Source organism: Lontra canadensis, unplaced genomic scaffold (genome assembly GCF_010015895.1).
Source record: "Lontra canadensis isolate GAN:19392208 unplaced genomic scaffold, GSC_riverotter_1.0 scaffold43, whole genome shotgun sequence".
NCBI lineage: Eukaryota > Metazoa > Chordata > Mammalia > Carnivora > Mustelidae > Lontra > Lontra canadensis.
The window spans coordinates 11,614,163-11,639,201 of NW_022631037.1; the positions used below are offsets into that span (position 1 = coordinate 11,614,163).

At 51.8% G+C, this 25,039-nt stretch overlaps 1 protein-coding gene and 1 long non-coding RNA gene across 2 annotated transcripts in view; one reads left to right on the forward strand and one right to left on the reverse strand.

Annotated features, from left to right (window-relative positions):
• The first annotated feature begins 10,098 nt into the window (after positions 1-10,098).
• Positions 10,099-11,788, forward strand: HOXB13 (homeobox B13). The gene is made up of 2 exons (XM_032871774.1): positions 10,099-10,708; positions 11,535-11,788. The coding sequence occupies exons 1-2, from the start codon at positions 10,099-10,101 to the stop codon at positions 11,786-11,788; spliced, it is 864 nt and encodes a 287-aa protein (XP_032727665.1).
• A 3,202-nt stretch (positions 11,789-14,990) lies between these two features.
• The window catches only part of LOC116875935, a 56,244-nt gene continuing 46,195 nt past the window's right edge, over positions 14,991-25,039 (reverse strand). Inside the window, exons 2-3 of the long non-coding RNA XR_004384292.1 lie at positions 16,662-16,979; positions 14,991-15,085 (exon numbers count right to left, since the gene is read on the reverse strand). This is a non-coding gene — a long non-coding RNA (uncharacterized LOC116875935). The remainder of the gene's footprint in view (positions 15,086-16,661; positions 16,980-25,039) is intronic.

Here is a 25,039-nt window from a genome sequence, read left to right on the forward strand (position 1 = left end):
CCCAAACGGTTCTCGTGTTGTGGGGATTAAATGAAATTTACATATAGGGCACTTACAGTCCAGCAGCGTGGGACACTGGATTAGGATACCAGGAATTCTGAAGGGGCAGCCCCCAGGAGCCCAAGGGGCAGGGGGCAGGGATGCAGGGGTCTGCAGGGATGCAGGGGTCTGCAGGCCTGCGGTGCTGGCCAAAGTGGCGTGCAGGGAACGCTGTCCTAAACCGGGTACAGCAGCCTACCACACACGGCTCTCTGAGCGAACAAAGCAGGTTTTGGTCCAGCGGGATCTTCCGCCAGGAGGCAGGCCTCTGCCTCAGGGTGAGGGCTCCCTCCTGGCACAGAGGTCTCTGTGTGTAGAAGGATGGTCTAGGAGAAGGCTCCCACACTCTCCAGCGGCTCCATCTGAGCCACTCGTCTGCAGGACCATCTGAGAGCTGGCGGGTAAGCCTGGCAGGGTGCGGAGTGTTCAGGTGCATTCCAGAAAAATCTGCCCCACCAGGTGTTTGCATGCCCGGAAGTAAGGGACGTAAAGTCCAAGGCTCTTGGACTAAAAGGGAAAAGTCTTTTGGTTGCCCCGCCTCTCTAGCCGGAGAGTTGTTCATAGGGCCCTTTGGTTCCTATGAAATCTCCTCTCCGGAGGTTGCCACCTAGCCACCTAGCACAGATCTCAGACCACAAAGTGCCCAGGGATGAAGAGCTGGTCCGCTGTCCAACTGTGGCTGCCCTGGTCCAAGCCTTGGACAGCACCCCTGGGACAAGTGATTCCTGACACTAGAAACACCACACAGAAGGGGCAAGCAAGGGACAAATGAGGCAGAACCTGAAGGTAGGCTGGTGTGGGAGATTCTGATCCAAGGCTGGAGGGCAAGCACCCCCAATCCCTGTGGGCATCATCCCCCACACACACAAACATGTAGCTGGAGACCTGGGCTGCGCTTTCTCAGACCCAAGGGGTTATTAAGAAATTGAGGGGGGGGATGGAGATGGGGGCCTGTTTACCCTGGCTCTTGTCCAGGCCTCCATCTGGGCCTCTGCGGCTGAGCCCCATTCTTAGGGGAAATTTCTAGGCTAACCTTAGGAATAACAAACTGAGAACCCTGGTCTTGCTCAATGGGGCTGGAACAGCTGGATCAGCAGTCCCAGCCAAGTTTTGGCCCCATAGAACCTGGGAAACATGAAACGAAGCTTGTAGACCTTCTACATGCTCATGTCCCAGCCAGCCTGGCTTTTGGGATTCCCCCGGGGCAGGCATGGATAGGGACAGTCAGGGCATCCCTGCAAGTTCCAACATCGCATCTAGCCACCAGAGCTGTCTACCTTCTGTGTTCTTCATCTGTCCTCCTGCTCCTACTACGGCAGCTCATGGAACCATGGAACGGGCCATTCATTCTGAGGTCGATTCATTCTGACTTGGGCAAGACAGCTTCTTTCCCTAGGCATCTGCCACCCAATCACTTGAACACACCACAGACTAAAACGGAGTGCTCTCTAAGGACCTCCCAACCCCAAACACCAACGGACTAGTTCGAGTCACTGCAGAATTTGGGACTTCCTATTCTTCAAAGGGAGAAGAGAGAAAGGGGGGGCCCCACATATTCCCTGACCAGAGATAACTCTAATTAATGACTTCATAGAAGAAAGCTTTTCTATCCTCTTCAGCTCCTAGATCCTTAGTCCCTGGTGTGAGTTTCTGCAGAGTAGCCTCCATGATCAGAATCTTCTCTCAAGCTCTGCCCCAGCCATAGAAACAACTTGAGGGAGAGCAATGTTCTTGGGGGGGATGTCTCAGGGGGAAGATTTCTGGCATCCAGGGCCAATCCAGGGCCAATAGCAGCTACAGGTTCCTCTGACTGTGGACAAAGCTATAGACTCTGGAGTTCAAATATTTAAAAAAAAAATGGCAGGTGGTTTTCCAATTTGAAGTGGAGGACATTTGGGGCACCTGGGTGGCTCAGTGGGTTAAGCCTCTGCCTTGGGCTCAGGTCATGATCTCAGGGTCCTGGGATCCAGCCCTGCATCAGGCTCTCAGTTCAGCGGGGAGCCTGGTTCCTCCTCTCTCTCTGCCTGCCTCTCTGCCTACTTGTGATCTCTCTCTCTCTCAGATAAATAAATAAAATCTTAAAAAAAATAAAGTGGAGGACATTTCATCTATCCTCTCAGAGCTCTTAGAAAATCCCTGAAGGAGGTGAGAAGGAAAGAAATACTAATTTAAGCCCATGTGATCCAGAGTCCACAGCTCTGTTCCAATCCCAAATCTCACCTTAATGGAGGGGTTCCCTGTGTATGGCCCAATAATGGCTCTGGACATTTACAGTCAGTGTAGACAGGCAACAGTCTGCCAGATTTCTCCAGACTCTTAACATGTTGGGGTCTGGGATAAAGGGCTGGCCCAGAACCTTGGTGGCCCGCTGAAGATGGACTTTTCTCCAGGTTAGAGTACTTAGACAGTAACTAGGAACTATTCGATATTCATCTCAGGCTGGGGCTGAGGTTCAGAAAAGCATATGGGGTGTGTGTGTGTGTGTGTGTGTGTGTGTGTGTACAGCAAAACGCTCTTGGATGCACTAGGGTTATTTGTTATTTTCAAGCCTTTTTTGAGTCCTTGGGGACACTTTACCCTGCCATCTTAGTTATGCTTCTTCCAAGAAAGGAATCCATGAGCACCATGGACAGGACAGGTCTTAGTAGGCATAGATTATGGGCCATTTTTCTTTGCTCCATTGTGTGTGTGTGTGTGTGTGTGTGTGTGTGTGTGTGTGTAATGCCTACCTTTCTCCTCTCCCAACTTTGTTTCCTGGAACAGATAGCTTAGTGAAAAGCAAAGGAGAAATCTTTTGCTACAGTGGTGGGGGAGAGACAGAGGAAAAGGACTTAGGCCACAAGATGCTCATGTTCTGGACCACTGGTTAGGTCTCAGGCCTCTCCGCAAGGGAAATGGGGGAACCAGAGCACGAAATTCAATCACTCAAACTGTACTCTCTCCTAAGTCTCCAACCTACAGCTTCACTCTAGGACAAGTGGGTAGGTTTGGACTCCGAGGGGCCAGTGTCTTGGTGCTGACTTTCCACTTGATTGCAGAGTGAAAACTCAGTCTTCATCTCTAGTGGGGTCTATACACCGGGAGCTCTAACAGTAGCCAGCATTCAACCTGATAATTATCATCTACAGCCTCCCCCCACCCGCCCCCCCCTGCCACGCCTTGTGGGGGGGAAAAACACATGGACACGGGGGTGGGGAGGTTGTAAACGACTCCTATCACTTCCTGGAATTTGTAGGTGGGTTTTTTGATACATTCCCCATTCCTGAGTCCTATCCAGGATCGCAGGGGCTAGAATAAAGAAGGCAGAGTCTCTCAGGACCCAAGAAGCTGCTGCAAACTCCAAAGACTTTGGTTGTGAGTCTCCATTTGAGAATCCCCCCTCTGTTACTCCACTTCCAGCCCGTGTATGATCAGGGAGGCTAGAGGGCTCCTCAGGGCCTTTCAGGATGAGGGTAGAGGAGGTGATCTCTCCCACCAATCTGGTCCCATTTAATGGGCCACAGTGGAGTTTACACCCTAGGACTGACCATCCAAACTTAGTCAGCCAGGGTGACCCACGGAACCAGGTCTCAGGGCAGCGCTCGCCTCAAGGACCTAATATGTGGGTTCCACCCTAGATCCTTGCAGAATCATCAGTGGCCAGCCCAGTGGCCTATTTGTGGCTCTCTCTGCGGTTTTCCTCCCCCACTAAGGCCCTCAACCTCCAGGAATGCTCCCCTCTCTGCTCCTGCCTGCTGCCTACTTTTGTGGCCAAAGGGAACATTGGAGCGGACTTAGAGAGCTGGTCCAGCCCTTCTCCCCTTACACAGGCAGATGAGAAAACAGGCTCGCAGAGTGGAAATGACTGTCCAAGAAAACCTTGCTTAAGACCTGGGCTCTGCACTGTTGCCCTCTAGGCCCCAAATCCTAGTGTTTTGGGCCAGATCTGCACTGGGCTTTTCCAGCTTGAGAGCCCGGTGCGGGGTGGGGGTGGGGATGACTGAAGTCTCTCCCCAGCAAAGCCCGGGTGGGAAGAGGGGGCTGGGGACGTTAGCGCCAGCCCAGCGGGCCTTCCAAGCTGGGACACGACACCCATGGCAGGCAGGGAATAGCAGGCTGTTTGGCCCACAGTGGCTGGACCAAAGGACTGGAGGTTCTTGGTGTCTGTTCAGCGACCCTCAGTTTTGCTCCCTCTCCCCCCTCCCTTCTTCCCTCCCCTCCAGACCCCACTCACGGTTCTGGGGCTTGGCTTGGCGCTTCCTCTGATTTCCAGGCGCCAGCAGGGCGGGCAGCAGAGGCCCTGCGGTTGGGGCTAGCCGCTTCCCTTAGGAGACCATCTTTTCATTGCTTCTCAGATCCAGTGTTCCATACTGGAGGCCCTGATCGGCTCCTTCTGTAGCTCTCTCCTCCGTCCCTGCTTCTGAAGCATCTGAATTTGTCCTGAGAGGGCCTTGATCCCAGGGTTGTTGCCGGGGGTTCCCTCGGTGGGGAGGGACGGTGATGGTGACGGTAATAGTGGCCTCCTGCAGATCCCTGCCTCCAATCTCTGGTTCTTGTAGCTCCTGTCCAGCCATCATTTTTTCCCAAAAGACTTTTCTCTAAGGTCGGGGGCTGCCCCGCCTGACTTCGTTTCTGAGAGAAGGGGCTGGGCCCGCTCTCACCCCCAGCCGCTGGCAGGGCTCCGCCGCCACAACCAGCTCCAGGCCGCCCTGCCGATTGCCCTTGCCAGGGTCAGGCTCCGAGCCGACCCCTTCTAGACTTGGAGAAGAACAATGGAAAATTGAGAGGACCGGAAAGGAGAAAACGAGAGCGGGCGTTGGGTGGAAGGGGACAGAGAGCAGTAAATCAGAGATAAGGGAGAAATAAATAATTAAAAAAAACACACAACAAAGAAATAAATGAGAGGGAAAGACAGAAAAGGAGAAAGGAAAAAAAAGGGAAAACGAAAGAAAAACGAAAGGAAGAAAAAGCAAACGAAGAAAAAATAGTGTAAGGGATAGATAGGTGAAGGGAATGGTGTAAGGGACGGACAGAGCAAAGGCGACCATAGGATAAATAAAGTGACACGGGGATGGGGGCAGGCAAGGAGGTAAGCACTACAAACAGAAAGAAAGAACGCAAGAAAGAAAGCGCAAAAAAAAGCTCATTAAAACTGAAGGAAAGAAAGCCATAAAGGGAACTACGAATGCAAAAAGGAAAGATAAAAGAAAAAAGAAAAGAAAGATATCAGAGACTAAAGACCGGACGAAAGAAAATGCAGAGGGGAAAAAAGAATGTTAGAAACGACGAAAGAAAAGGGCACCCCCCCCCCCGGAATTAGGCCCTTTCATAAAGGAAGAGACTCCAAGCAGTTTAGCAACAGCGGAGCCCCGAACTTTCCAGAAAATGAATTGTCGCCGCCACAGATAAATTCGCATTATTCTTCACGGCCGTCCTGAGGCCTGAGGTTGTCGAGATCGTATACACTGTTCCAGGTGGGAGAACGAAGCCACCAGGCGCTCACCTCGCTTTGCAAAAAAATACATAATTCACAAATGCCCCAAGTGGGGCGACGGGACGCTTCTCGCCCCCTCCCCCTTGGCCGGCGGCCCGAGCCCGGGCGGGGGCAGGAGTTGACACGAAGGTTCCAAGTCCCCTTGGCCGGAACCCCTGGGGGCGCGGCGGCTGCGCTCAAAGGCCGGGCTATAAAGGTCATAGGCGGTCTGTGGGGCCGCACTGAATGGGCTCCCGGAGGTAAACAGACTCTTAACTTTCAACTTGGCCTTGACCTTCCTGGAGGTGTCTGGGCGGTATGTAAAGGAGCAGCTGAGGCTTTCAGGGCGTTTGGCTGGGTCCGTAAAGGGAGCTGGGGGTGGGGAGCGGCTCCGGGGCCCCAGAGGGTCGGCGTGGAGGCTCCCAGCAGGACACAAAGGAGCCTGTGCGGCTGGGGGAAGGGTTGGCTCGCCCCGCTCCCCACATTCCCTCTCGCCCCCCCACCTCAGGCTGGGAGGTCAGGAGGTCTGGGTTGTCCTGAGACCTCAGCGGAGCTCAGGTGGAGCTCCAGGGAGGATTTGGAAGCTCTGAGCCTCAGTTTCTCTTTGTGGGCACCTCAGACATACTCAGGGCTGAGAGAGGCAAGTGAGAAGTGACAGGTACTCTTTAGGGCAATTGTCCTTTTCAACTGAGAACAGGTGGCTGTAGTTGATTAGACGCAGGTACACATAGAGAAGCACAGATAGAACTTATTTTTATTCAGTTTATAAAATGCTCTCAAGTGCAAAATTTCACTTAATCTTCACAGCATTCCTGTGAATCATTGTCCCCAGGAGGAGACAGATAATTTTTACAGATAAGAACAATTAGTCCTACCTTAGCTGACTCCAGTTAAGGTCTATGATAGGTCACAGACAGATGCACATACCTATGCTGTACAGATCATGGGAACGCATGTTCATATGCTAATAAACATGACATCCAGAACTATTCCCTGGGATCTAGTAGATACTAAATAAATAGTAGAGTATAATGAAAACAGAAACAAAAATCCTGTGGTACTTATTTGTACTGAAATGTATCTGTTTACATAGGAGTCCACAGCACAGCTGGGGAGCTTAGGGAGGGCTGGGTGTGAGTTCATCCTCTCCGCATTCCACAGTAATGCAGAGCCCAGGGCATTTGGCTGCTTATTTCGACCGCCACGGACGTGAACTAGAACACTTCATATCCCCAAATCACAGTGACAGGCAGTGTTGCTAGGAATCTTTACATTCTTGTGTTTAATTATTTTTCCTTCTAAAAAATAGAGATAAAACAGAAGGACAGTAAAGTGCAGAAATATCAAGCTTACAGCTTGAATTTTCACAAGGTGAACACACCCAGGTATCTAGCAAGTAGACTGAGTTTTGGAATATTTCCAGTACCCCCGAAGGCTTCCTTATGTCGCCTCCAAGTCAGGAACCTCGCTCCCAAGGATAATTTTGCCTGTTCTTTAAAAAAAAAAAAAATTATTTATTTATTTGACAGACAGAGATTGGCGCCAGTAGGCAGAGAGGCAGGCAGAGGTGAAGTGGGAGGAGAAGGCTCCCTGCTGAGCAGAGAGCCCGATGTGGGGCTCCATCCCAGGACCCTGGGATGAGCTGAAGGCAAAGGCTTTAACTCACTGAGCCACCCAGGTGCCCCAGTTTTGCCTGTTCTTGAACTGAACAGAAGTAGAATCATACAAAAGTTGCTCTCTTGTGTCTGGCTACTTACATTCACATATCTGTGTGACTCATTCATGTTGTGTGTAGTGGTAGTTTTTTTATTGCTACATAGTACTCCATTCTTAATTAGAGCATGATTTACTTACCTATTCTACTACCGATGGACCTTTGGTTTGTTTTTATTTTTGAGCTCCAGTGAACTGGGCAGCTTTGGACATTTTAGTACGTGCCTTTTGATGGACATAAGCATTCATTTCTGTTGGGTATATGTCCAGGAATGGAATTGCTGGGTCATAAGCTAGGATTAGAATTTTTTATTTCTGGGTGCCTGGGTGGCTCAGTGGGTTAAAGCCTCTGCCTTTGGTCATCCCGGGGTCCTGGGATCGAGCCCCACATCAGGCTCTTGGCTCAGCAGGGAGCCTTCCCCTCCCACTTCACCTCTGCCTGCCTCTCTGCCTACTTGTGATCTCTGTCTGTCAAATAAATAAATAAAATATTTAAAAAAAGAATTATTTATTTCTAAATTTAGGGATCTATATGCCTGTCCTGTCATCTACCAAGTTAAAACCAGTGAAAAGGGGCTCTTGGCCGGCTCATTTGGTGAAGCATGCAACTCTTGATCTTGGGGTTATAAGTTCAAGCCCCACATTGGGTGTAGGGTATACTTAAAAAAACCCCATAAAGTGAAGAAGTCTTAGTCTGTAGGTACAAATCCTGGTAGTTCTACTTTTCTTTCTTTCTTTCTTTCTTTCTTCCTTCCTTCCTTCCTTTTTTTTTTTTAAGATTTTGTTTATTTGACAGAGATCACAAGTAGGCAGAGAGGCAGGCAGAGAGAGAGGGGGAAGCAGGCTCCCTCCTGAGCACAGAGCCTGATGTGGGGCTCGATCCCAGGACCCCGAGATCATGACCCAAGCCGAAGACAGAGGCTTAACCCACTGAGCCACCCAGATGCCCTGATCTGCTTTTCGTTGTTACACAAGCAAGAGGCTATGGCAAGAAACTAGAAAGCATCAAAGAGATATCTTCTCCTTTTCCTCTCATACTGTTTTCAAATACAATTAAATCTATCAAGGATTTTGTGCTTGATGTCTTCTATTACTACCGATGTTTGTTGAGGGTGAGTTGTAATCTCAGTACAGCCGCATAGCTTGGGGAAATTCCAGTTTGCATGGGCCCTTTCCTGAAAGATGGCTCAGGTTCAGGTTTAGGTTGGTAAGGTTGAGCATGGCTGAGCCCACCTAGAGTCAGAATGGTTTGTTCTGTATAATTGCTGTGACGTTGGTGTGGAGTGGAAAAGTTCCTGCCCTCTCCAGAAAAACTGGAGAAAACGTAGAGTCAGAAGGATTTGATTTGGGAGGGATAGCAAAGGAAACAAAACCTCTGAATGTCTGTGAAAGAAATTGATTTGAGTCTTCTGAATTTCACTGTACAAAGGGGCCCTACAGAGGGACCTCCAGCAATTCTCGCAGAGGTGGGGCTCTCTCTCTCCCTCCCTTTTTCCTTTTAAGGAAATGTAAAGCCTGGAGGAAGCAGATAGGGGTCCTGGGCTTTCTGAACACTCAGCTTGGGTAGGAATGTGCCAGGGTCAGGTGCCAGGTCAGTATAAGAGGAGAGCTGCAGGGCAGAGAGGCCGGACATCTCCGCACAGGGCAGCCTCCTTCTTTCTTGGGGTCCCAAACTCCTGCAACTAATGTATGGCCAATTAGGCCTGGCTTCCCAGAAATTCTTTAAAACCCAGAAAAGGGGGGAGAAGAGGTCCTCTTTTCTGGCTGGTACTTCAGGATTTTGTAAGATCCTCTCCCATTCCTTCCTTCAACTTTTCTCTTTTTCTCTTTGCGCTGATGTTGCTGGGTCTCTGTCTCTCTCTCTCCATATTCAGGTCATGTGTGTCGCCTCTCTCCGTATCTCTTTCCACATCATTAAATTAAAATCCAGACCCTCTTTCACAGGCTACGTCTAGAAACTCCATGTCCGTTTCAGATCTGAACGTTGCACGTCCCAGGTCCCAGATCCTCCCTCATCTTCCGAGATCTTGTCCCCCCTCCCTCTCCTTCTGCCCCACCCCGATCTGGGAGCCGCCTGGGCGGTAGCTGGGATCCTTGGGGAAGGGGCTTCCTAGGCACTTCCCCGGACAGCGTATTATGCGCAACCGGAATTGGAGGGGCACCCGGAGTGAGCTGGGATGCTTGTACCCAGGATCCCAAGCCAGGGGCTCACAGAAATACCTTATAGTCTCCATTTCCCAGCCTCCTCTAGTTCACGCACATTCCCAGGTTCCCCTTTCAGGAGCAGAGCGGCCTCCGGCCCCACCCCCAACTCCCCCCCACCCCACCCCCAGCCCAGGAGACGACGCGCACTTTATAGGGAGAGCTTTTTATTCTCTCGTTAAACCTGCCAAAGCCGAGGAGACAGGGAGGGAGAGAAGGCGGGCGGAGGTGGTGTTGGCTCCTTGTCTTCTCTCCCTCCTCCTCCTCCCAGTTCTCCCCGCCCCCTCCCGCCACGGACCTGGGTTTCCCCAAACTGGGAAGCAGCTTTCCTTGCTGTTCCTGTTTTCCAATGCAATAAAAGAGAGGGAGAGGGAGGAAGAGAAGGAGGGAGGGAGGGAGGGAGGGAGGGAGGAGCGGGCGAGAGAAAGACAGAAGCAGGGTAAAGTATTTTCGCAATTTCTGCCATGAAGATTTTATGAGCTTCTCTCCCCGGGGCCGCAGCCAATCAGCGCGCGTGCCCTGGCACCTGCGTGTCCTGCGTCAGGACGGCGGGGCTGGAGCGAAGGCAGGCGCCCTGCGAGCTGGGAGCGGTTTAAAACGCCTTGGATTCCTGGGGGCCTGGGTGGGGAGAGCGAGCTGGGTGCCCCCCGGATCCCCCACCCCCAGCACCCCATGAGCCGACCCTCGGCCCCATGGAGCCCGGCGATTATGCCACCCTGGACGGGGCCAAGGCCATGGAAGGCTTGCCCGGAGCCGGAGGGAGCCGGAATTTAGCCGCCCGCTCCCCGCTCCCCAGCCACCCCGCCGCCGGGGCGCCTCCGCTGCTGCCCGCCGCCGTCAGCTATGCCCCCTTGGACCTGCCGGGCTCTGCGGAACCGCCAAAGCAGTGCCACCCGTGCCCCGGGGTGCCCCAGGGGACGGCCCCCGCTGCGGTGCCCTATGGCTACTTTGGAGGCGGGTACTATTCCTGCCGGGTGTCCCGGAGCTCGCTGAAGCCCTGTGCCCAGGCGGCCACCCTCGCTGCCTACCCCGCCGAGACTGCCGCGCCCGGGGAGGAGTACCCCAGCCGGCCCACCGAGTTTGCCTTCTATCCGGGGTACCCGGGACCCTACCAGCCAATGGCCAGTTACCTGGATGTGTCGGTGGTGCAGACTCTGGGCGCCCCGGGGGAGCCCCGCCACGACTCCCTGCTGCCTGTGGACAGTTACCAGCCCTGGGCCCTCACGGGGGGCTGGAACGGCCAGATGTGTTGCCAGGGGGAACAGAACCCACCGGGTCCCTTCTGGAAGGCGGCATTTGCAGGTAACTTGCCCCGCTATTTTGGGTCACGTTGGTGCTGACAGGGAGGTTGTAGGCCGCGCTGGCATGGGAGGAAGTGAAGGGAGCCGGGGCTGTGGGCTTTGCCAGCCTAGGAGGCATTGGGACCAGCTTTTCATTAGGTCCAAGTGTTTGGTTCTTTTTGCTGCTGCTGGGGCTCAAGCTGTTTCCACCTTTCAGATCCCAGGTTTAATTCCACCAAAATGACTCAATTCAGTGAGTAGGGAAGGTGGGGTGGGTAGGAACACAGATATCGGATATTTTGTAAAGAATCCAAGCCCTCATTTTGTCTCAGATGAATTTTTCAGTTTCCAAAGGAAATTTTAGATTTCCTGAAGTCATAACTTAGGGGTGCGTATATGTGTGCGTGTTGTGTGTGTATGTGTGGTGTGTGTGTGTGTGTGTGTGTGTGCACGTAAATGCATGCCCTTTTCTACTTAATTTGCCTGCAGGATCTATGAGAGAGGACAAGAGGCTGAAAATGCATGCGAGGGTGGGTATGTGTGACTGTGGGCAAAGGTCTGGCCATGCGTGATGGGTGTGTTTGCAGACCTGCAGTCAGTCGCAAGGACAGTGATAGGTGAGGGTGGCTTGCAGAAGCCTGGTCTTTCCAAGCCTAAGCGGTCATCAGAAACCAGCCGGAAGTGAAGGTGTCCCCTGGTGCTCTGGGGGAGTGAGAGTGTACACGTGTCCAGAGGGTGATCTGGGTGCTCCTGTAGGATTACTTAGCTTATAGGGCTGGGGGTCTTCGCCTGGGCTTGTGGGCAGAGGTCTGAACGAGGTTTTCTCTCCCTCCTTCTCCTGGGCGCAGAGTCAGGCGTGCAGCACCCTCCAGATGGCTGTGCCTTCCGACGTGGCCGAAAGAAGCGTATTCCTTACAGCAAGGGGCAGTTGAGGGAGCTGGAGCGCGAGTATTCAGCGAACAAGTTCATCACCAAGGACAAGAGGCGCAAGATCTCGGCGGCCACCAGCCTCTCAGAGCGCCAGATCACCATCTGGTTTCAGAACCGCCGGGTTAAGGAGAAGAAAGTCCTGGCCAAGATCAAGACCACCACTAATCCGTGAGGGAGATCCCTGGCTGGGAAGGTGGGGGAGACGTGGGAGTATCCTGGGGAGACCCAGAGCCCAAGGGTGCCAGGCTAGAGCACAGGACTCTGCTGAGGGGCTCCCAGGCCACAGCTCCTGGGCTGTTCCTCAGGGATGGCCTGGGTGCCCCTGTGTGTTCTAGGGTGCCCGTGAGGCCCAGAGTTACAGTTCAGTCCACCAGAGTAACACACCACCCACAGGGCGGGTGGCAGTCACAATCATTCATCCTGGTGGTGGCAGTAATCACCATAACCAGTATGAGTTACTATGATAATTAGTTTCGTATTTTCTAATTAGAGCTCTGAGGAGCACTTTAGAAACTGCTTGCATGAATTGAGTTGATTATGAATAAACTTGGAGGGAGACCCAAGGCAGGGAAGCTTCCTCTGGATCCACTTCCGTTTCCAAATCCCATCCCCCATCCCAGTAACTGCAGCAAAGAGGAGAAAAGACAGATTCATCCCTGTGACTACTGTTTCTTATTTAGCGTTTTTCTAAGATGACCCCTGGGCAGGACGGACAATCTTGGAGGACACCTCTCCCTTCCTCCCTCCGTCCCTCCCTCGCTGCCCACTCCCAAGGTTGTACCCAGCCGTTTCAGAAGTCCCACTGTGAACTCTTAGATTTTGTCCTTGGGTGAAAATGAAGCCAGAGAGCTCCCTCCTGAGTCCAAGTCCTCTTTCCTCCAGAAAAACTGAGTTTGAGAAAGCGCATGGATAATTCTCCATCTCTCATTTCCTTCCCTAAACTTTCCAAGTCTTCCCTTAACCTTCCCGGTGGTTTTGTCCAGATTATGGTTCATTGGGCATTTGGGAGCTGCATGATAGGTATTTGTGGCCTTGTAGACGAGCCCCTCCCAGGCACAAATAGTAACAGAACTAGAGAGTAGAATGTGACCCTACTGGCAGGCACATCGCAAACACGCTAGAATAGCCAGGGTGGAGAGAAAACCAGAAAATGACCCTTCACCACCCATTCCCCCTCTGCTTGCCTCCACTTGGTACCAAGAGAAGCTTGCAGGGGGCCTTGGGCCTGGGAAATGGGGCAGGCCCTTTTGTGTGTGTGTGTGTGTGTCAGGGGAGAACAGTGGGTGGCAGAAACCCAAAGACCAAGGTCAGGCATCTTAGGCAACTGGGGCTGCAGATTTCTTTCCTTGTCACTTTGCCCTGGTTTAGTCCAAGTGCCCTGAGCCCCGGGTGGATGGAAGATCACGTTGGCGCCAACTCTCGTTTCTCCATCCACGTAGACAGAGACTCATAGTATGGAATTCCGGAAACCTGGGGCAGACTGGCTGTTTGCAGAGCTGCAGAGCCCAGGACCCTGACACGGAGTCTTCACCTTTGTGCTGCCTCCCTCCTGTCGTGTACCTGGGCCCAGGGCCCTGTGGGATTCAAGACCATGGTCCCACAGCCAAGTCAGCTGGTTTGCCCTGGGTCTTCCTGTAGCCTGGGCTGGGGCATCCCGGCGATCCAGATCCCAGGCTCCAAGTGGAGAGGACCTGCACCACGCATGATCCAAGCCGCCATCGGAGCAGCCTGTGAGGCCCGCGGTGACCATCACAATGGCCTCTAGGAGCTGGCTCAGCCTCATGGTTCTCCAGGAAGCCCTGTGTTGCCCAGGGTTTGGGGTGTTTACAGCCCGCCGTTGGGTGGGACCCTAGTCCTGGCTCCTCTCCTGGGAATGAGATGGGAAGCAACTCAGATTCTCCTAAAATCTATTTACCAAAGAGGAACCCAGGGCTAAGGGGAAAGGCCCCAAAGATTGCCAGTCACCCTCCCCTCTTGGGTCTAGAGAGACTGTGTCGGCTTTGGGGTGTGTGTGTCAATTTTGTGATTCAAAACAAAACAAAACAAAACAAAAACCAAAACAACCTTCCAAGCCCCGTGGTCCAGTTTAAGGTCTTGGGTAAAGCACCTGGCTCAGAGGAAGTTACTTCCTGCCTTTCACATTCTCCTTCAAGCGGTCTCCAGAAAGTAGCTTTAACTTTGCAGGTTCTCAAGAATAGTGTGTGCAGACCCCTCCCTCACCACTTCAGAAATGGCAAGACTTTCAGTGCCTATGGTCATGGGGGCAGGGTGTGGGACACATGAAGGGGGCTCCATGGTGGGGGGTCTCCACACGAGGAGAGGAAAAGCCCCACAAGGGGTTGACACTTTAGGACTAAACTAGCCAGCCTAGGTGGAGGTCTGAAAGAGACCTCGAGACTCTGCCCTCCCAGGGCTCTATCTCCTCCACACCGTTACCAGGGACTGAAAGTTTCGTTCTATTATTCGTTCGCAATAATTTCAGAACGAACAAAAGATTTGGGATTTTAGAGATTTATTTGGCTATCAATGTGAGTTTGTGGACTATTACAAAGGCAAGGGCTCCTCCTGCCGGCAGAAGTTTGCCATCGCAGGGAAACTCGCCGGGCGGCTGGGCCTTAACCCCCCAACCGAGCCTCTGGCTTCCGGATGCCTGGGGTCTCGGGCCTCCGGGGGTGGAGAGTTTGGGGCAGCTTGTGGGAGAGCCAGGATCCGGAGCCGCCTGGAATTGGGCCAACGTACCGGCAGATGGATCGGTCCAGCGAGCGGGAGACCCAGGAAGAAGGCAAGGAAGGCAGCACGAGAGACGTGGAATAAACGGGCCAGTCGGGCCTCCAGGAGCAGGGCTGCGGCACCTTCTGCCCCGGGTCTAGGACTTCAAGCGGCTGGAGTGTTATCTTCCTCCGCAGAGCAGTTCGCGGCGACACGGCCCCCTCGTATCCCCCCCACCCCCGCCCAGGGATGAACTTGGAACCTGTGCAAAACAAAACAAATTTAAATTTCTTTTGGCTTTGAATCCTTTCATGAAACCCCTTTCCAAACACCATTTTTACTCCCGAGGCACATTAGACACCCCCCCCCCCACACCGAGACCGAGCATTTTCAAATCTCTCGCTAATTTGTGTTCCATTTCAACAAAACCCATCTACCTGCAGTCACTTGTCTACAGCGATTTGGTTTGGAAAAGGGCCATCTGTAGCTACGGGGCAGCGTGTCTTGCTAAAAATTAGTCAGCCTGAAACATGCGAACACAACGTTCATAAACAGGCAAATTCAGACAACATTCTCATAAACAAATGCACGGGGAAGCGTACAAATACACTCCCGAAAATTCCCCAGAACGTCCTTATCTACCAGCGTAACTGTCCTCGGAGCTGCCCTCCACTCCCTCTCCCGGACTCCGAGCCGAACACCTCCCGCTGCGAGTCTCAGCAAGCGGCCAAACGGGATCAGAGGGTCGCGTCTACGCCGGCTGCAGGACCCAAATCAGGTCTAACTCCAAAGCAGTTGTATTTTATTAGGCTTCCGGAGGCTGAATTAGGGGGCACTGGTGGAGAACTGCACACACAGGACCTCTGGAAGCTCTTTTCGAATCTAAATTCCCGCGGCAGCCCGGCGGAGAGCCAGGCGGGGGGGCTCCAGCCCTGGGGTCCTTTACTCACGCTGGCGAACGCTGCCGGCCGCTCGGGACCCCGCGAGGCCGCGGCCCGCGGAGAATCCGCAAGACTGTGTCCCCCGCCCTCCCCCCGCCTTACTGTGAGTCGCTCCAGAGCCGGAAGCTGCCCCCGAGGCTGGAAAAAGGCCCTGATCGAGCCCCGCCAGCGCTCCCAGCGGCCCGGCTCCCCTCCTCCAACGCGAAAACTGCCCTCCCCGCCTCCCCTTCATTAAAGTTTTATCCGAGGTCCTAAGTGCTGCACTTTAATTGGGCTTCCTTCGGAGGAAGCTCTGCGCCGCCGCCTGCGTCCGGTCTAATAGAAGCCGCAGAGCTACAATGGTGGGTTAGATACGTAAACCTGCGCGGGGGCCAAGGGAGGCCGTTGCTGCTGATTTTGAAGAATTTGTATCTTCTTCTCCCAGACCTGAACAGTTCCTCTCCAGGAAAGGGGGCAGAAAGCCCTAGAGCGGCCCTCGGCCTCTCACCTGAGTGGGACACCCCTTGTTCCTCGCCCCCGCCCCTCCCCCCCGCCGCGCACCTTTCCTCCCTCCTCCCCTCCCCCCGCCCCCGCTGCTGATCTGGGCCTGGAGAGAGACTTAAAAACATCCAGTGGGGCACTGATGCCAGCCTTTCTGCCTCCGTCCTCTACAAGTTGCCTCTGTCTAAAAGGGGGGTCGATGGGGGGAAGGAAAGAGTCCCACCACTGGCTCCCCTCCCCTAAACTGACCCCGAAGTGAGAGAGGGGACGGCGGCAGCAAGAGTTCAGTCGCCCCCAGAATGAAGAAGAGCGACAGCTTTTGCCCGAGCCCGGAGGGAGGGGCAGGGACTTTGCCATTGAACTTGAAGTTTCTGGTAGGTGGTCTTCAACGCCTCCGCCCCTACTCTCTTAAACGCTTTGCAGGAAGAGGGGGGAAGGGGGAGGAGGGGTGGAGGGGCACCTCCGGTATTGGGAAGGCGGGAGAAGGTCAAGCCGCGGGGGAAAGCCTGGAGGGACCTGAGGAAGGCCTGGGGACTCCGAGGTTGGGGGGAGGCGAGGAGGCCTCTGTATGCACTGGGGAGGGGACACTCCGGCCTTCGCCCGAAGTGGGGAGCCTTCTGTTGTGCGCCCTCTCCCTGAGCCCCGCCCCAGACTCTGCTGGGAGGGGGCACCCAGTGCCGCGCTCCTCTCCTTTCTCCTTTAGCCTAAGGTGAGCCAGCGGAGCCCTGCGCCGCTCGGAGGCTGAAACCTCCACGCCGGCGCCTGCCGAGCTCAAGGCCTTGACGCAAGCTGAATCCCCGGCCGGCCTTTGCAGAGAGAACACGAATGTTGTGCACCCATTCCTCAGACCAGGGACTGGCTAGTTTTCAATACCTCCAAGAGTGCGTTTCTCCGTAATAAGGTAAACTAACTGACCTATGGGCCGAAGGCGTTGCCGCTCTGTCTGGCACCCGCTTCAGAAAGCTCTGGAAGGTCTTCCCAGGAATGCGGAGAGTCCACGATCTAGGCAGGCAAGGAAGGGCGGGTAAAAGGGACTCGAGCTCAGAGACTGACCACCAGGCGAGGGCATCTCCACCTTGGTTCCTGGAGAGACGCGCAGCTGCGGGAGTGGAAAGCGCTTCGCAGCATGCGGGACTGGCATGGCCTGGGCAGGGGAGAGGCTGGCAGGTGGGAACGAGCGCCAGCCGCCAGGCCCCCCAGATGACCGCTGTTGGTCTCCGACTGGATGGAGTCCTGGTAGAGACAAAGTCAATATTATTGTTAATGCTACTACTATTGTTCTTATTTAAAAATCAGAATTCTTTGCAACACACCTGTTTTTGAAAACTCGGTGAAAATCAACTGTAATGAAAACACTGATGATTGACTAACTCACTGTTAAGAGAAAGGCTCTGGCCCTTAAAAAGATAAATTGGAGGGCATGTGGCTGGCTCCGTGGGAAGAGCATGGGACTTGATTTCTGAGTGGTGAGTTCAAGCCCCACGTTGGGTGTAGAAATAACTTAAATACATAAAATTAAAAAAAAATTCAGTCTACTTTAGTCTCTGAACCGCTGCCCTCCCCACCCCCCGGCCCCCACCATTCCTGAAGCCTTTCCAGAAGCTTGGTAAGCGCCAGGATCTGAGGAGAAGCTGGAGGGGATCCACGCTGCTGGTGTTATGTGGACAGGGGCTCAGAGCCCCGATCCACAGAGGGGCCACTTGACCAAGTCATTAGGCACTGATACTGCTAATCCTTTGGTTTTAAGGGAGACACAGCAATCTACACGCACACTCTGGACTCACCGGTGCCCCTTTTCCCTCCACTCCAAGCGAACTCCTCCTGCTCATGCCCCCTTCAGAGCTACTGCTCTCACACTGACAAAACCTACAATTGAGCACACACTTCATAAAATGAGGAAACTGAGACCAAGAGAGGGTAAATTACTTGATCAGTGTCCCTCGGCCTGCTGCAGCAGAGCTGAACCCCAAAGCAGGAGCTCTTTTTTTTTCTTTTAAAGATTTTATTTATTTATTTGACAGACAGAGATCACAAGTAGGCAGAGAGGCAGGTAGAGAAAGAGGGGGAAGCAGGCTCTCCGCCGAGCAGAGAGCCCGATGCGGGGCTCCATCCTAGGACCCTGGGATCATGACCTGAGCTGAAAGCAGAGGCTTTAACCCACTGGGTGGCTCAAAAGCCACCCAGTGGGACTCGCCCCAAAGCAAGAGCTCTTAATGTCTAAAATCCTCTGTCTACACCACCCGGAGAGATCAGGAATCCCAGTCTCTTCCTGCATGCCCCTTTTCACAAGGGCCCCCTCGACACTGACAAACACCTGTTTGCATCAGCAGCCATCTCCTGATGCCACACAGGTGCACTTAAACTCCTTAGACCTACCTTCTCCTGGGTGCACCAGGCAGATTTGCATAAGTGCAAACAACACCACCATCAACAGGTGATTAAAGACAAACGGGAATTTAGTTCAATCCACTACTCATTTACCAAGGGCCTACCACGTGCAGAATCTTCCCCTGGGGGTGGGAGGCTTTTGGAGAGACAATGGAAAGACCATCTCCCATCCCACTGAGCCCTGCCTCACGCTTGCCGCCAGATCTTGGGTCTACAGCTTCCTCAGATGGGACCTCTGACGTCGCGTGGTGGGGTCCATGACTACAACCAGAGCAAGTCTTTCTCACAAGGACTGAGAAAGATTCGCCCCTCTCCCCGTGGCTTCTGGGGGAGTGTCCCAGAAAAGGTCGTCTTGGAGTAACACCTTGAAAGATGTTTATAACCTAAATCCGGGAGGGAAGATGAGAGCAAAACGCGGGGAGGAGGCTGGAAAACGCAGGCTGTGGAGAGAGATCGGTGGGGACCGGGTCTTTGGCTGGGCGGAGCAGGCAGAGGAGCGGGCAGGGGCGTCAGCACCGGGTTCTGAGAGCGGGGCGAAGCCTGCGCAGTGAGCCGCCGCTTGTCGCCGTTTCTACCCTGACCGCCCCACTCCGGCGCAGGCGGGACTGCACCAGATGTCGGCGTCGGCTCCCGGCCGGGCACCGCAGGCCCCAGGCAGGGGAAAAGAGACAGCGGGACTGGTACCCTTCCTGAGGACCCTGGGCTCTCCATTCTAGCCTCGTCCTAGACCTGCTCTCGGCCTTTGTCCGACTGACAGTTGAGTTCACTGCCCTTCCCCCTCCAGGCAGGATTTTGTCATCGAACTTGAGCCAGGCCATAAACATTCCTTCACCCCTCGGGGAGCTGGATCCGGGCGCGGAGCAGGCGGAGAGAAAGGGGGCAGGGGAGGGTTGTGGAAGGACCCGGAACGGAGGGGCCGGGCCGCTCCCAGCCAAGCCTGCACTGCTTTATCAACAAGCGTCTGTTCTTTGTCTTCCGCGGAAAACTCGCCAGGTCTGCATTAAAAATCCGGGTTATTGAGGCTCTCCAGCAAGTGAGAGCAGTGTAGTAGTCAGGATCGACATAATGGCAGCTTTTTCATTTTCACTCTTTCCTAAGTCCTGTTTTCTTACCTTATTTTTAGGCAGCAAAATCCCCTATATATATATTTTTAATCACTAGGAAAAACAAACGCATAAATAACAAAGGAAGGGCGCTTGACGGGCCTAGTTGGTGGAGCCCGAACTCTTGACCTCGGGGGTGGTGAGTTCGAGCCCCACGTTGGGTGTAGAGATTACTTAAAAAATAAAATCTTAAAAAATTAAATACCCAACGAATAATAGCTAGAGCAGATGAATTATTAGAGAACATTCGAGTACGTCATTCTGAGAAGGTCGCCTCTATTTTCAAAGCGCCCCTCCCCCAGCCGGGTGATTGCAGCCGGCAGCCTCGGAGGCCCAAGGAGCCCTCGGTCTCCTCAAGCTCTGGAACCTTGAACTTGGGAAATGGGGCGTCCTCCCCACCCCCACGTTCGTGGCCGAGAAAATACTGGCCTGCGGAGACGCCAGACCCGGGAAGCTGGCGCGGCCTTCCCAGCGACAGGGCGGCGGAGGCTGCACAGAGCGGCCTGTGGAGACGGAGTTGCCGGTTTGGGTTTTTTCCATTTTCTTCTTCTCCCCCCCCCCTTTTTTTTTTTAAGGAATCTAGGACCCTGGAGCAAGGGAAGATCAAAGACTTTATAATGCGGTCTCTTTCTGGCTGCATAAGCTGCAGTGCCATGGGGACAGGGCGCGCAGGGTAGGGGGGACTTCGATACTCCAGGTCCCGGTGGCGGCCGGCTTCCCCTCCCTGGCGGCTCGGCGACGGTCAAGAAGGCACCCAATACCGCCGAACCAACGAGAAGCACCTGGCCTCCTGATTTGGGGCCAGATCTAGAGCCCGGAGGCAGCGCCACCCTGGCAAACCGGAGAAGATCCTGAGGGAGTTGTCGGGATGAGGGGCTCCCCGTTCTACCCAGTCCCCCATTTGGTTTTTGCCTGCTACGGGACTCGGATCGAAGGGGTTTGTCGTTTCATCTTCCTCTGCGACCTTGGATCCCCAGGCTTTCTGGGCCCTGGAAAGACCCCAGCCAAGCCTTCTCCCTTTGTCTAACTTTGTGGGAGAGGCGGGGAGAGGCGTGGCACCTGGGTCAAGTTCACCGACCAGGGCCACATCTTTTAGGGCAAGTGGGCCCAAGGTTGGCACCCAGACCAGGAGCACCCTAAGCAATCAGGACTTTGTGTGTGTAGTGGGGGGTGGGAAGCTGGGGCCGAGGAGGGGGAGGAGGCGAGGAGGCAGAAGCCGGTAGAAGGGCTTTTCAATTTTAGTTTGTTGTTTGATTCTCACATCCCTGCCCTCCCCTCCCCTCCTCTCTGTACAGGAGAAATCACGGGATCCATCGGAAATGAAGGCGTTTGTGTGGAAAAATAAATGTCAAGATCTCATGGAGTGAGCTTCCCAGAAATGGTAGTAAGTCTTTGGCACTTGGGTCGTTTTTGCGTTAGTCCGGTCCCACGTTTGTGAAAATTAAGGATTTACAGTGTTGGACACAACCTTTTCTGTGGAATCCGATTCAGAGTAAAAGAGGCCACATCTAAAGTTCCCCAAAGGCTTCAGACTAAAACACATTGAAATGATTACCCTTAACATTCTTGCCTTAAAAAAAAGAGAAAAAAAAAAAAAAGAAAAAACCCTCAAAGTGCAAAAAACATATCCAGATCACAGAAAAGAAAATGTGGAGCTTTAAACCCATGCCTATTTTAAAAACTAATTTTAGTAAACAAGCATTTAAAACATTTTTTTTTCATTTGAGATTTTGGTACTCCTGTTTTACAACCACTGCTATAGTGACTTTTGTGTCCCCTCCTCCCCACCTTAGTTATACACATCCTGTCCTGGTTTTCTTTGCTTTTTAATTTTTTAAAAGCAAGCTCTACGCCCACTGTGAACTCAAATCCTGATATGACTGACCCAGCCAGGCGCCCCGTGATTTTAAGAAACACTATACTCTGACTACATCCTAGGCAATTTTCCAGGTTATTACAGTCTTCAAAATGCCATTTAAAAAACCACATACGGGCGCCTGGGTGGCTCAGTGGGTTAAAGCCTCTGCCTTCAGCTCAGGTCATGATCCCAGGGTCCTGGGATGGAGCTCCGCATAGGGCTCTCTGCTCAGCGGGGAGCCTGCTTCCCCCCACCACCTCCCCCCCACACTTGTGATCTCTGTCTGTCAAGTGAATAAAATCTTAAAAAAAAAAACATAATGTGCCAAAAAATAAGTTGTTGTAATTTAGAAAACCATTTCCCCAAATGTTTGTCATTTTGTTTGATCCACATTTAAAAAGAAAATAGGTTTTTTTCCTAATTAGAAAACAAATTCCATCATCCAGAATCTCAAAGATAAAAAATACAATGACAAAAATAAAATCCATCCCATATTCTACCATCTAAAGTTTATCAAAGCTAATATTTTGTTGTATTTTCTTCAGTTGTTTTTCCTTCCCTATGCATATAATTTCAAAAGTGAGTTTCTGCATGAATATTTGTGTATCTTGCCTTTTAATTTAATATTATTTTCAGTGTCATTAAATGTTCTCCAAGAGCTGGTTTTAAGGATTTCATAGTATCTAGTCCTTGAGGTATGTCATCAAGTGGAAAACCATTTCTACATTATGGATCATGGAGATAGTTTCCATGTTTACTTTTAAAAATAATTCATAAGCGAGAAAGAGAACACTGTTATGCCCCGAAGTATGTTCGACAGGGAGATGGGAGTTGAATCTTCAAAATTCAAGCACTAGAATGCTTCACATTTTCTAGGTAAAGAATTCCTCCTCCCCAGTATTGATTGGGAGGGAAAAAAAGGGGGGCCCTTTAGAGTGCTTAAAATATTCCACGTTTCTATCAGGGTGGTGGTCACACGGGTGTGGATGCCTGTGAAAGATTAATTAAGCGGAACACGTAAGATTGGTACACTTATAAAAATTTTAAACTGCTCTCACACTCCTGCAAGTTTATGTCTGTTTCCATAGAGAAAGAACAATGCAGGAAACAGGTTGAGGAAGGGAGGGAGGGGTGGGGACCAGCCCAAACTGGATCCAGGCACCCCTTGGCTAGGTTCACACAGCCCCAAAGTAAATATTTGACAGCTAGTGATGAGGGGGAGAAAAAGAGCCTGGCCCTTCTCCCTGCCCCCAGCGCTAGCCCTTGTTAAGTAAAGATGGGTTTTCTTTTCCCTTTTTTTTTTTTTTAAAGATTTTATTTATTTGACAGAGAGAGACATAGCGAGAGAGGGAACACAAGCAGGGGGAGTGGGAGAGGGAGAAAGCAGGGAGCCGGATGGGAGGCTGGATCCCAGGGCCCCAGGATTATGACCCGGGGCCACCCAGGCGCCCCAGATTTTCTATTATAGTTGCGCTCCACTCCGTGGCTTTGAATTTCCCTGGTGAGCAGGGGAGGAGTAAAAATAGGGTAGAAGAGGTTTATAAAGAAGGTTAAGATGGACAAATAAGCAGCTGACCCGGCTAGCGTTGTCATGGGAAATAGAAGTGGGCTGCTTTCTACGTGATGTAAAAATTTAAAAAAATCTCAGGAAAAAGATTAATTTTGGATCTATGTTGCCATCTACTTTCTCACTTAGAGAGATGGCCAGCAGGACCCAGAGCCTTTGGGGATAACTGCCCTCCCGGTTGACAAGGAGGAGCCCTGAGAGCCCGCAGTGCTGTCTGGTGTCTGAGTCTGGTTTTACTGGCACTACCTGGTGTGGCCTTGTGTGCTGGCCGGAACACGTGCTTAGTCCCTGGGATGCGGGAGGAGAGGAGAAAACCCTTCAAGCTGTTTGGCACCAGTCGTTTCTTGATGTCCTTCGGATGGAAGACAGTTACAACCACTGAGTGGTTCAGCTATGATTTTTTTATTCATAAAAAAGTTCAGCTATGATATTTTTATTTTTTATTTATTCACTTTTTATTTGTCTTTATTAATTTAGTTTAGCTTTTTAAATTAAAAAAAAGTTTTATTTATTTATTTGTCAGAGAGAGAGCGGGCACTCGTAAGCAGGGACAGTGGCAGGAAGAGGGAGAAGCAGGCTCCCTGCTGAGGAAGGAGCCCAATGCGGGACTCGATCCCGGGACCCTGGAATCATGACCTGAGCAGAAGGGAAACCCTTAACCGACTAAGCCACCCAGTCGTCCCTTTAATTTAATTCTTTTTTAAAGTAGACTTCCCACCCAAAATGGGGCTTGAACTCACAACCCTCCCCCGATCTGATCAAGCCAGGCAGGTGCCCAGTGATTTTCAATTCTTTTTTTTTTTTTTTTAAGATTTTATTTATTTGACAGAGAGGTCACAAGTAGGCAGAGAGAGAGGGGGAAGCAGGCTCCCCACTGAGCAGAGAGCCCAATGCGGGGCTCGATCCCAGGACCACTGAGATCATGACCTGAATGGAAGGCAGAAGCCCAACCCACTGAGCCACCCAGGCGCCCCTGATTTTCAATTCTTTATTGTCATTTAATTCCCTTTCATTTAGGATTGGAATGAAATTGGATTTTTAATATCTAATGAAGACATCAAAGACATCTTTCTATGTCAGGAAAAGATACTGTGGGTGTTTTATAAAAAAGCTGCTCTCCCCCCCACTTTTGAGGTAGAACATAATTCAATAAAGTGCATTGATTTTAAGTATATGGCTCAAAGAATATTTCCCCATGGAATCATCATTCAGAACAAGATATAGAACATCTCCTGCACCCATGGAGGTTCCGTTCCAGTATATCCCAGAGATGATTGCCATTCTGATTTCCATTGCAATGAATTAGTTTTACCTTGAAATTCATATAAGTAGAATCATACGGTATACTCTTTAGGTCTGCTTTATGCCATTCCACAAAATGTGTGATTTGTCTACGTTGGTGTGTGTATCAGTAGTTTATTCTTTGAAGCTGCTCTATGCTATTCCATTGTATGGACATACCACAACTAGTTTATCCATTCACTTTTTTTTTTTTTAGATTTTATTTATTTATTTGACAGAGATCACAAGTAGGCAGAGAGGCAGGCAGAGAGGGGGTGGGAAACAGGCTCCCCACGGAGCAGAGAGCCCAACGTGGGTCTCAATCCCAGGACCCTGAGATCATGACCTGAGCCGAAGGCAGATCCTCAACCCATTGAGCCACCCAGGTGCCCCTATCCATTCACCTCTTGATAGACATTGGAATTGTCTCTATTTTTGGCTACTATGAATATTTTTGAACAGTTCTTCTGGTGGAAAAATCCACTCATTTCCTATAGAATTTCTGGATTATAGGGTAGATAATGTGTTTAACTTCACTAGCTATGTGGCGTCTTTAAAAATCAAATTATTTATACAACAGTCCTAATTGCCCTACAGCTGGAGCGAGTGCTCAGATGTTAAGAGGAAGAAAAACCCAACATGGATGGATATGATTACATTTGCTAGAATTTCTATAATGAGATTGTTGGGCAGTCTTAATGACTTGGATCCTTGGGATAGCAGAAATTTGGGTTTGCTGAAAACAGCATTAAGACTCAGGCTCTGGTACTTCTTGTAGCCTCTCTCCACCCATCCAGTCCTAAAGCACAGTTGCATCTGCAAATTACATCTGTGTGGATCTCACTGAACCCCCAAATGCAAGTGCAAGGAGTCAGGGCAAAGAAAAACCGTGACCGAGGTCAATGGTCAGGATCAGTGGGGCCCAGAGGCTCAGGGGCAGGGGCCAGGGCCGAGGGGTTGGTTCGTGCTAAAAAAATGGAAGCAATTCTCTGGGGTCCTGATCTGGAAGCTGAGTTATGACTTGGGAAATTTATTGCCCTGTGGTCTTTTAACAAGAAGTGATCTATCTTCCTGGGCAGAACTTCCATTACTGGTG

Coding starts and splice junctions, on each gene's coding strand:
- HOXB13 (XM_032871774.1), top strand. CDS start 10,099: ATGGAGCCCGGCGATTATGCCACCCTGGACGGGGCCAAGGCCATGGAA. Junction 10,709..11,534: donor CTGGAAGGCGGCATTTGCAG/GTAACTTGCCCC, acceptor TCCTGGGCGCAG/AGTCAGGCGTGCAGCACCCT.